The sequence below is a fragment of the Nansenia antarctica genome (assembly GCF_963989245.1).
Source record: "Nansenia antarctica genome assembly, chromosome: 1".
Classification (NCBI taxonomy): Eukaryota; Metazoa; Chordata; class Actinopteri; order Argentiniformes; family Microstomatidae; genus Nansenia; species Nansenia antarctica.
Window position 1 is genome coordinate 723,925 of NC_137674.1, and position 13,726 is coordinate 737,650.

General features: G+C 46.5%; 1 protein-coding gene across 1 annotated transcript in view; it reads right to left on the minus strand.

Moving 5' to 3' along the window:
* The window catches only part of LOC308173737 (E3 ubiquitin-protein ligase TRIM8-like), a gene marked incomplete at both ends in the record, with an annotated part of 89,935 nt that overhangs the window by 66,357 nt on the left and 9,852 nt on the right, over positions 1-13,726 (minus strand). The window contains one exon of the mRNA XM_080548780.1: positions 12,192-12,282. Coding sequence (XP_080404906.1) covers positions 12,192-12,282 — 91 coding nt within the window. The remainder of the gene's footprint in view (positions 1-12,191; positions 12,283-13,726) is intronic.

The following is a 13,726-nucleotide window of genomic DNA, read 5'->3' on the forward strand; positions in this document are numbered from 1 at the left end:
AACATTGCAATATATATTACAGTTATTTTTTAATAATGCTAATCAACTTTCATTCGTTAGTAATGAAAACTCCTGCAGTCTCGATCAATCTCCTAGATGAATCTCCTCTCCACTCCGCTCTGCGCTGCGGGCAGTGGGGGACGGTGTGTTTCTGTTGCGTGTCCACGCTTCTTGCGTGACATCGCCATCTAGCGATTTTTGTGGGTCAGTACACCCTCCCCCATTGTGAATAGTGGTCGTGTGATTCCACACCTCGTCGCGCTTTAGTAGGTAAAAAAACGGCGCGCCCCTAGTGTTAACCCAGCAGAGACCTTGCCAACCCCAGAAGATGGGGAACCACACGATTGTGTGAAGGAAGCTACGAGGTACTCTAAGCTTAGAGCAGATCTACTAGCTTTGCCTTTAAAGGAAGCTGACGTTGAGTATTGGACTGATGGATCTTGTTACCGGGTAGGAGAACATTTACGTGCCGGGTATGCCATAGTCCGATCCCAAAATTCGGAGTTCATTGTGGAACAAGCCGAGGCTGTTCCTCAGCCTTGTTCAGCTCAGTTGGCTGAATTGATTGCCCTCACAGAAGCATGCAATTTGGGAACCGGACAAAGAGTGACAGTATACACCGACTCTGCCTATGCCCACAATGTGTGTCATTTACATGGAGCTGTATGGAAGGGACGGGGTTTTAAGAAAACTGATGGTTCGCCTATTCAGCACCACGCTCAAATCATGAAGCTGTTACAAGCCATGATGAAACCAAGGGAATTAGCCATAGTGAAGTGTGCCGCACACAGATCTGACTCATCACATGTCACACAAGGTAACAGGGCTGCAGATGATGCAGCCAAAGCTATTACAGGAGCAGACAAAGCAGGTAAAGTTCTGCTGGTCACACATGAAGTACAGTTACAGGGCATGGTCACGCTTGAGGATTTGTTGATGTTACAGAGTGAGGCAAATGCGCTAGACAAAAACCTATGGTTAACAAGGGGAGCTAGTCAGGATGACACAGGTCTATGGAGAAATCATGAGGGACTGGTTGTGGCACCCCCAGATTTATTAGGCGTACTGATACAGGAAGCCCATGGATTAGCACATGTGTCCAGGGGGGAGGTTAGACGCAAGATCACCAAGGAATATGGTTTTTGGGCTCCATATTTGTTGGAACAAATAGACCATGTCCTTGGTCAATGTGTGGTCTGTTTGAAGAACAATATCAGACCTGGAATACCAGTGGGAACTGGGCATATCCCTACCCCAAACGGGCCAATGAAACATTTAGTGATTGACTATGTGGACATGATTCAACCTGTTGCAGGATACAGGTACATGCTAGTTGTAGTAGACAGGTTCAGCAGATGGGTAGAAGCTTGCCCCACTCGAAGAAAGGATGCTCAGTCTGTAGCAAAGTTCCTATGCAGGGAAGTCATGCCTAGGTTTGGAATTCCAGATAGGATATCGTCAGACAATGGTAAGGAATTTGTGGATAAGACGGTAAAGCTTATACTACAAAAGTTGGGAATCAAGCAGAGACTTGGGTGTATTTACTCACCTCAAAGCCAGGGGATAGTAGAGAGGATGAACGGGGTCCTTAAGAACCGTCTTTCTAAGGTCTGTAAGCATACAGGTCTTAATTGGTTGGAAGGACTCCCTCTTGCATTGATGGCCTGTCGTTCCAGTGAGATTCGAGGGCTGCACTTGACTCCCCATGAACTGGTAATGGGGAGGATAATGACAGCTCCCTGTGTACGAACCAGTGGGAAAGGGCCAAGTTTGGCTCTCCTGGAGAGTGACATGAAAGCCTATGTACAGTACATGACTAACCGGCAAAAGAGTATCTCTTCTTATGTGCTCCACAAACAGGAACGTGAAGAGGAGGTGAACGCACAGGAGAGGAAGGACGCGTTGCAACCGGGTGACAAGGTATACGTGAAGGTCTACAGACGGAAGTGGCATGAGGCTCGACGGGAAGGACCATACGAGGTCGTTCGGTGCACTGGGACTGCCCTCCAAATCAAGGGGTCCCCCACCTGGTATCACGTTCATCACTGCATCAAGGCACCCAATGAGGACGATGAGGGAGAACCTCAGCAGGATGGTGAGGAGACCCCTGGGGACGAGGAAGTCCACAGCTTGGACATCCAGGCTGACGAAGATGTTGGTGAGTATCTGCGCCATGATGCAGATGATGCCGGGGGCCTCGTCCCAGACCCTGTCCAGCCCACTGATGAGTGGGCCAACGGAGACCGTGAAGGATCCAGTGACTGCGACACCCCTCTTGGGGGTTCTACCAAGCCTGGTGTTGCCCCTGTTGTCACCCCTTCCGACCCTGACAATGCTCCAGACGGAGATGTCAGCAACCCGGGCGGCTGCCCGGACCGAGGTACCATTGAGAGACACAGACCTGTCAGTGATACACCTCAACCAGACAGACCCCGTAAAACACCAAGGCCAATTAGGAGGAAACTCAAGCCATGCCGTTTCAGAGACTAATATACCCCTTAGTGTTCCTACCCCATTGACTTCTTTGGACAATGTTACACTTTACTCACACACTGTTATGCCTGGACGTCAGAGAAGAATGATCATAGCAAGTAGAGCTTTTGCTTGCCCACATTCACGTTGTACTGTTGATGATTGTTTGATCTATACCGCCGAAGCGAGCGAGTGGTATTTATTGGATACTACATATGTTACACTTGATCAACACTCAAGCAACACGCAAGAAACTCGTGTGACATTAACTAATGTTGACCAGGGGTTGAACTCGTATTGGTGTGCTAGACGTGATATCGGTGAACAGGTGTCTAGTAAATCCAACAATTTCAAGGACAAAGTTTGTAGGACCAGGCCTGACTTTCCACACCACTATAGGTTGGACTGTGAGAAATTGGTGCATAAATATGTTCACGATGAGTTACCAGGAAAGGTTGAAAATGTTGCTGTGAAGGCTCCTACGAAGGCGATTGTAGTCGCTACTGACGATTATTTGTTGTATGATTCTAATCACCTGGGGACACGGTCCCACCCTAATTCTGCCACTAGTATCATGAAAGATTTTGCTTCAAAAATGAATTATTCTGATTGCTGGATTTGTCAACAGGTCCCTGTAAGTGCGTCTGCTCCTATGTTTTTCCCCATACCGTTAACTAAAGCAGAATGGCTTCATTATAATTGGCAGGGTTTAGCCCCATTTGTTTTACAGGGCAAGAACCAGAGCTCTTCTTGTCAGCCCAGCACGATTCTGGTTCCTTTAAATTCTTCCTATGCAGGTGTGGATATTGGTGTGTTGGAACATCTGACAGCAGCGGTTAACAAACACCATAGGCCTAGCGGTGTGGGGAAGGTTATTATTGATAGGCTTACACATTTGTCACAACCAACAGGTCCGAAGAAGATATATATTATCCAAGCTATGTTCGCTCAATTAAATGGTACTGCATTGAGTCCTCATCTGTCATGTTCTGGGAGTGTGACTTCTACACGGTGGAGGGGTTCAGTTGTTATTTCTGGATTGAAATGTAAAGTTGTTGATTGTGCTATGGTGCCTCAAATGAAATTACATGATACCAATACTACCAGACGGCAGAAAGGCACCACGCAGCTTAAAGTCATGCCTCTCGTAAATATTACAACCTGTATTGACTTTCAAGTACGGCCCAAGAGAAGCGCGGTTCGTCAGTTAGGGGCCGCGTCTTGTATAGGTGGAACCATGTTCTTGTATCCTGGTACGGAGCTTCAACTCCCGGAACATGTGTTTCTTGTGTGTGATAATGATGCATTCTCTAAGCTTCCTGCTTTGATTGAGGGTGTTTGTTATTTGGCTCATCTGATACCTTTGATTAGGAAAGTTACTCGGGAGGAGATGTCTGTACTTCACAAACAAGCAACCCATCGTAGTCGTAGGGCGTTGTCTACCGCTCAGAAGTTTTTTGGCCTAATATTCCCAAGTTATGGTGTCTACAACTCTCAGACTGAATTAAGTGCCCTATCATCCGTTCTTGAGAAACACATTAATGCTTCGGATGCTGTAGTGTCTGCCCTGGCCACTGAATTGACTGAAACTAAGAATGTAGCTCTCCAAAATAGAATGGCTTTGGACATTATTTTGGCCAGTCAGGGTGGTACTTGTGCTTTGATAGGCGGTGAATGCTGCAGTTTTATTTCGGATTCTGGTAACGCTTTGTATGATTTTCATGAATCTAACAAGAAGGGTGTAGAGGATTTACATAAAGAACACGGTTGGAATATGTTAGATTTCTTTGATTCTGCTTTTTCAGGTATTGGTAATATGATCAGGTCCGTCACTATTATTTTTGTTGTCATTATCATCTGTATTATGTTACTTGGTATTTTGATCAAATGTTGTGGAAAGTGTATTTCTGATGTTCCTATTAATGCTTTAATGTTGACCAACATAGCTGATGAGCAAAAGCTGGATTCTGTTTTGCTTTCTGATTTTGTTTCCTCCTTTGATGATTTGTTTATTAAGTGATGTTTTATGATTATTTGCTTCGATTACTGTTTGTTTCTTTCTATATCATGTGATTGATGTCAGTTGAGAAGTGGTGTGGTGGTTATGCAAAGATAGGAAAGCGGTTCTGTTCCTAGCACAACGAAGAAAACGCTCTTGACTGGGAAAGGATATCAATCTGAGACAGCGGTAAAGGCTGTTCTCCAACTGGGTTCATGTGCTAGTAACCTCTGTCCCTGGCGCTTCAAGGACAAAGAAAACATCGGTCGTTGGAAGTTTCTATATTAATTTGTGCATGATGGACTGTGTTTAGTTTAATTGTGGTTGTTATTTTCAAGATTCTTTTTATTATTGGTTGGTTTCTATTTTTTGCATGATGTCTTTGGGTTCTTAATAGTTATTTTTTATTTTTTTATTTTTTATTTTTTTATTTTTTTATTTTTTTTATATTTTCTTAGCTGTGATATGTGGGGTTTGTGTTTTTGTTTTGGTTTATGTGATCATTTAGTTTCGGAACACCCTCTGGGTGGTCCGAGGGGGGATGTGTCGTATATTTTTACACATTAATAGCCTTCTTATATAACGTATATCTTACACATATATTCACGTATATTTTACACATATTACACGTATATTTTTATTACTTCATATATACTTTATTAATACTTTATTATTTCATTACAAATGACGCGGGGAGATTTTCAATTGTCGCACATGCGCAGACACACACACACGCACATGCACGCCCCCGAGGGTCTAGGCCAATCAGAGGCCTAGAAGGAAGGATCATGATTGGCCAAGAACATACTGTGATGTGATTGGCTGAGGGCCGCTATAAAACCCTGTGCAGAGTCTGGAGCTCAGTCTGTCTCCTGTCTACCTCTCCCTACGTTGTGACTGTTTTGTGTGCCTGTAATCTGAGGACCCGATCTTTTTTGAATAAATACTCTTTAACTTTGGCCAGGAGTTTTTACCTCTTCTTTGATCACTGAAACAGAGAAAATATTCGACAGTAGCTATGCGGATCTTGTTGTTCTTTTTGTCCAGCCCAGTTGCAATATCGTAGTTTTCCCACTGTGCTCTAAAGAATGTCCAGTTGCTATATGCATCCCCTTTCATGTCCATCCGTTCCGGCACTGGAATCGCCGGGTAAATAGCTTTAGCTTCAGCCATTGCGTTCGTGATAGCTAGCGCGGTCCGTCTCAGCAGTAACGATAGTTATCAGAATGTTTTTTCGTCTTTGGGTATGTTATTCCCTTCTTCTGTCGTTTGCCGCTGAGTCCAGTTCTGACACCATGTTAAAATGATCATGCGGATACGGTTATAAATATAATCAAAGTCTTTACTCTCAGTTCAAGGACAATACAGAGCGTACATCTTATGTCTGTGCTAGCATAGTAATGAATCTATCAACAAGCTCAACAAGCTCAACAAGCTCACAGGTAAGTAACACTCAGGTCAACTCTCGTAACATAGTTGACTATCTGTGCAGTATAGTACAGTGGATTGTGTACATAGCCTTTATTGATGTAAACCAGCTCCTTACCTTCTTGAAATTTTATGCTTTTATGCTTTTTCTATTTTTTTCCCCTTTCCTAACACCAGGGGAGCCACCCCTCCTAAATTTCGTTGTTTGGTACCTGTACTGTAGCAATGACAATAAAGACTTTATTAAAGTCCATTCCATATGTAGCTAGCTGTCTTTGATGAGTCTCTGCTGCCTCTCCTAGAGCTCTCTAGTAGTCCTAAGGCTAATATGTGAAAACATCCTTTCTTTTTCATAAAAGCACCAAACTTGGTACTCTTGTAGAAACACAAGACTATGCTGGATAAGGTCTACAGGTCTACACGGTCATTTTAAGCCGTCAGCCAGCCCGCTACGACCACGGGAAGTCATGTTAAAAGTGAAGTTACTTCTGTTAAACTAAGCTAAGCTAAACATCGCTAATCGCTAACTCCCTCCTCCTGGGCCTTAAAGAGACAAGCGCCCTTTTCTCATCTCAAGCTTCATTAGCTTCATTAGCTCACCACATCTACAGATTTGGTCCCACACACTCCAGATTTGAACCCAAGGTTCTACCCAGGGTTAGTTACCCCTGGTAGAAAGCCCTTTGCTCTCAGACCTTCAGAACCCATTGAAAGTAGTGGAGGTACTCCAGAAGTCCAAATGCATCTCTAACCCTAGGAAACCCTAGGAAGCAAGTTGCCTAATGGCATGAAAATGCAACATGTTGTACTCCCTGTACCCCTGTACGTGTGAGAACATGTCTTTTTACACTAGGCACTTCACATCAAGCATTAGAGCTCCATACAGGTTCCCGCTAACTCGCGTGCAAGGCCTCCCAGGAATGGCCTAGGACTCTGAAAGTTGATTTGGTACAATGTAGGGATACAATCAAGGAGTGTGTAGAGTTTGGTGACTGTGACTCTTTCCATGCCCGTTCCCTGGGCCCAAACGTACGCCAGCAGCAGCCACCCACATTAATGAAGGCTTTTCCGGCCTAGTGGTTAAAGGAAGGTTAAAGGACTTTAGCTCAGCAACCACAAGTGCCACAGACACGGTTCAGATATTTTACGAATTTGCTCGGCCCCACCGACAGGCCACACCCCCTTTCATACAAGCCACTCCCCCTAATTGTCTAAGCCACACCCATTTTCATACAGGCCACTGTCTAAGAACTGTCTAAGCCCCTCCCCTTAACTGTCTAAGCCACTCCCACATCAAGACAAGCCACTCCCACTAACTGGCTAAGCCACACCCACTTTGATACAGGCCACACCCACTTTCATACAAGACACTCCCCCTCAAGCTCATTAACATACAGCTCATTAACATACAGCTCATTAACATACAGATCATTAGCATGAAGCTCATTAGCATGAAGCTCATTAACATACACACACAGAGACATTAGCATGAAGCTCATTAGCATACAGCTCATTAACATACAGCTCATTAGCATGAAGCTCATTAGCATGAAGCTCATTAACATACACACAAACAAACACACACACAGACACACGTATACACACGCAGAGACATTAGCATGAAGCTCATTAGCATACAGCTCATTAACATACAGCTCATTAGCATGAAGCTCATTAGTATGAAGCTAATTAACATACAGCTCATTAACATACAGCTCATTAACATATAGTTTTAAATAATTAATTAATAACATATACACACACAGACACACGTATACACACAGAGACACTGTCTGGCCACGCCCCTTAACTGTCTAAGCCACTCCCACTTGGACACAAGCTCCTCCCACTTTGATACAAGCCACTCCCACTTTGATACAGGCCACGCCCACTTTGATAAAGCCACTTCCTGCTTTTAATTCATGAATTAAACTGCCTGGCCACGCCCCTTAACTGTCTAAGCCACTCCCACTTGGACACAAGCTCCGCCCACTTTGATACAAGCCAATCCCACTTTGATACAGGCCACGCCCACTTTGATAAAGCCACTTCCTGCTTTTAATGAATGAATTAAACTGTCTGGCCACGCCCCTTAACTGTCTAAGCCACTCCCACTTGGACTCAAGCTCCTCCCACTTTGATACAAGCCACTCCCACTTTGATACAGGCCACGCCCACTTTGATAAAGCCACTTCCTGCTTTTAATTCATGATTTAAACGGTCTGGCCACGCCCCTTAACTGTCTAAGCCACTCCCACTTGGACACAAGCTCCGCCCACTTTGATACAAGGCACTCCCACTTTGATACAGGCCACGCCCACTTTGATAAAGCCACTTCCTGCTTTTAATGAATGAATTAAACTGTCTGGCCACGCCCCTTAACTGTCTAAGCCACTCCCACTTGGACACAAGCTCCTCCCACTTTGATACAAGCCACTCCCACTTTGATACAGGCCACGCCCACTTTGATAAAGCCACTTCCTGCTTTTAATTCATGAATTAAACTGCCTGGCCACGCCCCTTAACTGTCTAAGCCACTCCCACTTGGACACAAGCTCCGCCCACTTTGATACAAGCCAATCCCACTTTGATACAGGCCACGCCCACTTTGATAAAGCCACTTCCTGCTTTTAATGAATGAATTAAACTGTCTGGCCACGCCCCTTAACTGTCTAAGCCACTCCCACTTGGACACAAGCTCCTCCCACTTTGATACAAGCCACTCCCACTTTGATACAGGCCACGCCCACTTTGATAAAGCCACTTCCTGCTTTTAATTCATGAATTAAACTGTCTGGCCACGCCCCTTAACTGTCTAAGCCACTCCCACTTGGACACATGCTCCGCCCACTTTGATACAAGGCACTCCCACTTTGATACAGGCCACGCCCACTTTGATAAAGCCACTTCCTGCTTTTAATGAATGAATTAAACTGTCTGGCCACGCCCCTTAACTGTCTAAGCCACTCCCACTTGGACACAAGCTCCTCCCACTTTGATACAAGCCACTCCCACTTTGATACAGGCCACGCCCACTTTGATAAAGCCACTTCCTGCTTTTAATTCATGAATTAAACTGTCTGGCCACGCCCCTTAACTGTCTAAGCCACTCCCACTTGGAAACAAGCTCCGCCCACTTTGATACAAGCCACTCCCACTTTGATACAGGCCACGCCCACTTTGATAAAGCCACTTCCTGCTTTTAATGAATGAATTAAACTGTCTGGCCACGCCCCTTAACTGTCTAAGCCACTCCCACTTGGACACAAGCTCCGCCCACTTTGATACAAGCCACTCCCACTTTGATACAGGCCACGCCCACTTTGATAAAGCCACTTCCTGCTTTTAATTCATGAATTAAACTGTCTGGCCACGCCCCTTAACTGTCTAAGCCACTCCCACTTAGAATAGAATAGAATAGAATAGACTTTATTGTCGTTGTACAGTTGCCTATACAATGAAATTGTAGTGGCTCTTCCGAAGGTGCAAAAAAACCACAAAACATATTCACATATTCACAAACATATACACATATAAGATAAACATTTATGAACATGTCTTATGTCTACTGTTCAGTGTTCTGATGGTCCATGGGTAGAAATTGTTGGACAGCCTGTTTGTTCTAGCCTTTATGCTCCTGTACCTCACTCCAGAGCGCATCAGGCTGAACTTGGACACAAGCTCCGCCCACTTTGATACAAGCCACTCCCACTTTGATACAGGCCACGCCCACTTTGATAAAGCTACTTCCTGCTTTTAATTAAGGAATTAAACTGTCTGGCCACGCCCCTTAACTGTCTAAGCCACTCCCACTTGGACACAAGCTCCACCCACTTTGATACAAGCCACTCCCACTTTTATACAGGCCACACCCACTTTGATACAAGCCAATCCCCCTAACTGTCTAAGCCACACGCACTTTGATACAAGCTCCACCCACTTTGATACAAGCCACTCCCCCTAACTGTCTAAGCCACGCCCACTTTGAAACAGGCCACACCCACATGTATACAGGCCATGCCCACTTACTCTCTAAGCCACACCCACATTGTACATTAGCATACAGCTCATTAACATACAGCTCATTAACATACAGCTCATTAGCATGAAGCTCATTAGTATGAAGCTCATTAACATGAAGCTCATTAACATACATAGATATGTAGCTAGCTGTCTTTGATGAGTCTCTGCCTCTCCTAGAGCTCTCTAGTAGTCCGGCTAATATGTGAAAACATCCTTTCTTTTCATAAAAGCACCAAACTTGGTACTCTTGTACAGTTTGGGGTCCTGAACATTTTCAGACGTGGAGCCCTCGCAAAAACTCCTTCTAGTGGCCGTGGCGGCCATTTTCCTTTCCGCCATAGCCCAATTGTGTATTTTGCTTCATATCTCCTGAACCAAACATGATAACACAGAACAGGTGATGTCTACCCCTATGTTCTGAAGGTCAAGGATTACAATGATACCATATACAACATCATAAAGCTTTCAGGTGAATAGTTAGTGGTGACCTCAGACCTCATAATGTGCCAGGGATCACAGAAGCAGACACACTGGGACAAGGGAACAAGTTTAAGGAAGTTTAATAAAAAAAATAAAGGTGCCACCACACACTACCCTGACACCTATTCTTCACTGTCTCCACAGTCTCCTCCACACTGACACAGAGCAGTGCACTTTAAGGAGGCTTTTCTGCACTTGCAATGCCCCCGGCAGCCTTTCTCATATACTATAATAACTCTCTCTACTCTGTCCCTCCCTCCCTCCCTCTCTCTCTCTCTCTCCATCTCCTCCCTCTCTCTCCTCACTCACTCTCTCTCCATCTCCCCCCTCTCTCTCCATCTCCCCCCTCTCTCTCTCCATCTCCCCCCTCCCTCCCTCTCTCCATCTCCCCCCTCTCTCTCCATCTCCTCCCTCCCTCTCTCTCTCTCCATCTCCCCCCTCTCTCTCCATCTCCCCCCTCTCTCTCTCCATCTCCTCCCTCCCTCCATCTCTCTCCATCTCCCCCCCCTCTCTCTCCATCTCCCCCCTCTCTCTCTCCATCTCCTCCCTCCCTCTCTCCATCTCCCCCCTCTCTCTCTCCATCTCCTCCCTCCCTCTCTCTCTCTCCATCTCCCCCCTCTCTCTCCATCTCCCCCCTCTCTCTCTCCATCTCCTCCCTCCCTCTCTCTCTCTCCATCTCCCCCCTCTCTCTCCATCTCCCCCCTCTCTCTCTCCATCTCTTCCCTCCCTCTCTCCATCTCCTCCCTCCCGCCATCTCTCATATACCAAGTTTCATGCATTTATGAAATTTACCCTAATTTTACCCTAAAATGTTGCACATTACCCGCACTATAGGTTTGGGTCAGGGTTTGTGGAGAGAGACTGTCAGCTACTTCAGGATAAACACACTCACATCGGATGAACTGGGCTCTGGTCCTGGGCTCTGCTGGCAGGAAAACATCCACTGTATTCACTACAGAGAGAGAGAGGTGGGGGGGGGAGGGAGGGAGAGAAGAGAGAGGGGAAGGAGAGAGGTAGAGACAGGGAGAGAGAGAGGGATGTAGGAGAGGGAGGGAGTGAGAGAGAAAGAGAGGGAGATAGAGGAGTGGGAGGGAAGGAGAAATATGGAGGGATGGGGGAGAGAGGAGGGAGGGAGAGAGTGAGGGTGGAGAGGGAGAGAGAGGGAGGGTGGAGATGGAGAGAGGGAGGAGAGGGAGGAGATGGAGAGAGAGGGAGGGAGAGAGAGGGAGGGAGGGTGGGAGATTGAGGAGGGTGGGAGGAGATGGAGAGAGGGAGGGAAGAGATGGAGAGAGAGCGGGAGGAGATGGAGAGAGAGAGAGAGGAGATGGAGAGAGGGAGGGAGGAGATGGAGAGAGAGGGAGGGAGGAGATGGAGAGAGAGGGAGGGAGGAGATGGAGAGAGAGGGAGGGAGGAGATGGAGGAGATGGAGAGAGAGGGAGGGAGGAGATGGAGGAGATGGAGAGAGGGAGGGAGGAGATGGAGAGAGAGAGAGGGAGGAGATGGAGAGAGGGAGGGAGGAGATGGAGAGAGGGAGGGAGGGAGGAGATGGAGAGAGGGAGGCAGGGAGAAGAGGGAGAGAGGGACGGAGCAGAGGGAGAGAGAACAGAAGGAGGGAGAGTGTTGTGGGAGGAAGAGAAAGAGAGAGAGGGAAGGAGAGAGGGAGGGAGGGACAGAGGAGATAGAGTTATTATAGTATATGACACTGTGTATAAAGTGATGATTAGGACTAAGGTTAGACTAGGTCTAAAGTTGATTGTGTGAAGATATTACAGGTAGAGTTTTGACCCACCTGTAGTTGAGATCTTGGGCCACTCCCCGTTAAAGACGTCCTCTAGTTTGTCTCTCAGCTCAGACACGGCCTCACTCACATCTCCAAACAACTGAAGAGGACACACACTGGGACTGGAGAGAGACTGACAACTCTGGAGAGAGAGAGAGAGAGAGAGAGAGAGAGAGAGAGAGAGAGAGAGAGAGAGAGAGAGAGAGAGAGAGAGAGAGAGAAAGAGAGAGGAGAGAGAGAGAGAGAGAGAGAAAGAGAGAGAAAGAGAGAGAGAGAGAGAAAGAGAGGGAGAGAGAGAGAGACACACACATTGAGAGACAGGGTGAGAGGAGAGAGAAGAAGAGAGGAGAGAGAGAGGGAGAGAGAGAAAGAGAGAGAGAGAGACACACACACAGAGAGAGAGACGGAGAGAGAAGGAGAGAGGAGAGAAAGAGAGAGAGACAGGGAGAGAGAAAGAGTGAGAGAGAGAGGGAGAGAGAGAGAGAGAGAATACATGAACAGTAATGTAAAACAGAATGACTGAACAGTAATCTCCCTTCAGTATTGCAGATGGAGGGTCAGTGTCGTTACCTGGAGGAAATGGATGTGATCCTCTGTGTGTGAAAGCTGCTCCAGCTCAGCGTCTCTCCTCCTCAGCTCAGCTATCTCCTGCTCCAGTCGCTCCAGGACTCCTTCAGCCTGACTCACTGCTGCCTCCTGCTGGGCTCTGATCAGCTGAATGAATGAATGAATGAATGAATGAATGAATGAATGAATGAATGGACTTTATTGTCATTGCTACAGTACAGGTACCAAACAACGAAATTTAGGAGGGGTGGCTCCCCTGGTGTTAGGAAAGGGAAAAAAAAAAAAACTTTTAGAAAAAGAATAAAATCACAAGAAGGTAAGGAGCTAGTTTACATAAATAAAGCCTATGTACACAATCCACTGTACTATACTGCACAGATAGTCAACTAGGGTTGTCATATTGCACAAAAGTATTTTTTCACGTTATTTAAAGTGTCACAGTTTGCAGGCTTGAAATGTACATGTTTGTGCCTCAGCACTAGCTGCCATACAATCCGTCCAGACTGTCCTGGGCCCAGAACTTAGGCCTTTGCTGTGTTCAGGGCCTTGACGGCCCTGTGGTAGAAGCAGTTCTTCAGTCTGTTTGTCTTAGCGGCCGGGGTCCTGTACCTCCTTTTCGAGGGCAGCCTGATAAAGTGTACGTGCCCAGGGTGGGTCGGGTCCCTGGAGATCTTGGAGGCCTTCCTGAGACAGCGTGTGTTGTACAGCTCTTCCAGAGAGGGGAGGGGGGCGCCGGTGATCTTCTGTGCTGTTCTCACGACTCTCTGTAGCGCATTTCTCTCCGCTGTTGTGCAGCTGTAGAACCAGTTGCAGATGCCGTAGGTGAGGATGCTCTCCACTGCGCCGCGGTAGAAGGCCACCAGTATCTCCTGCTTGTTGTGTTCTTTCCTGAGGCATCTCAGGGTGTATAGCCGCTGTTGTGCCCTCTTGATGGTGCCTTTTGTGTTGTCCTTCCAGGTCAGGTCATCCCGCATGTG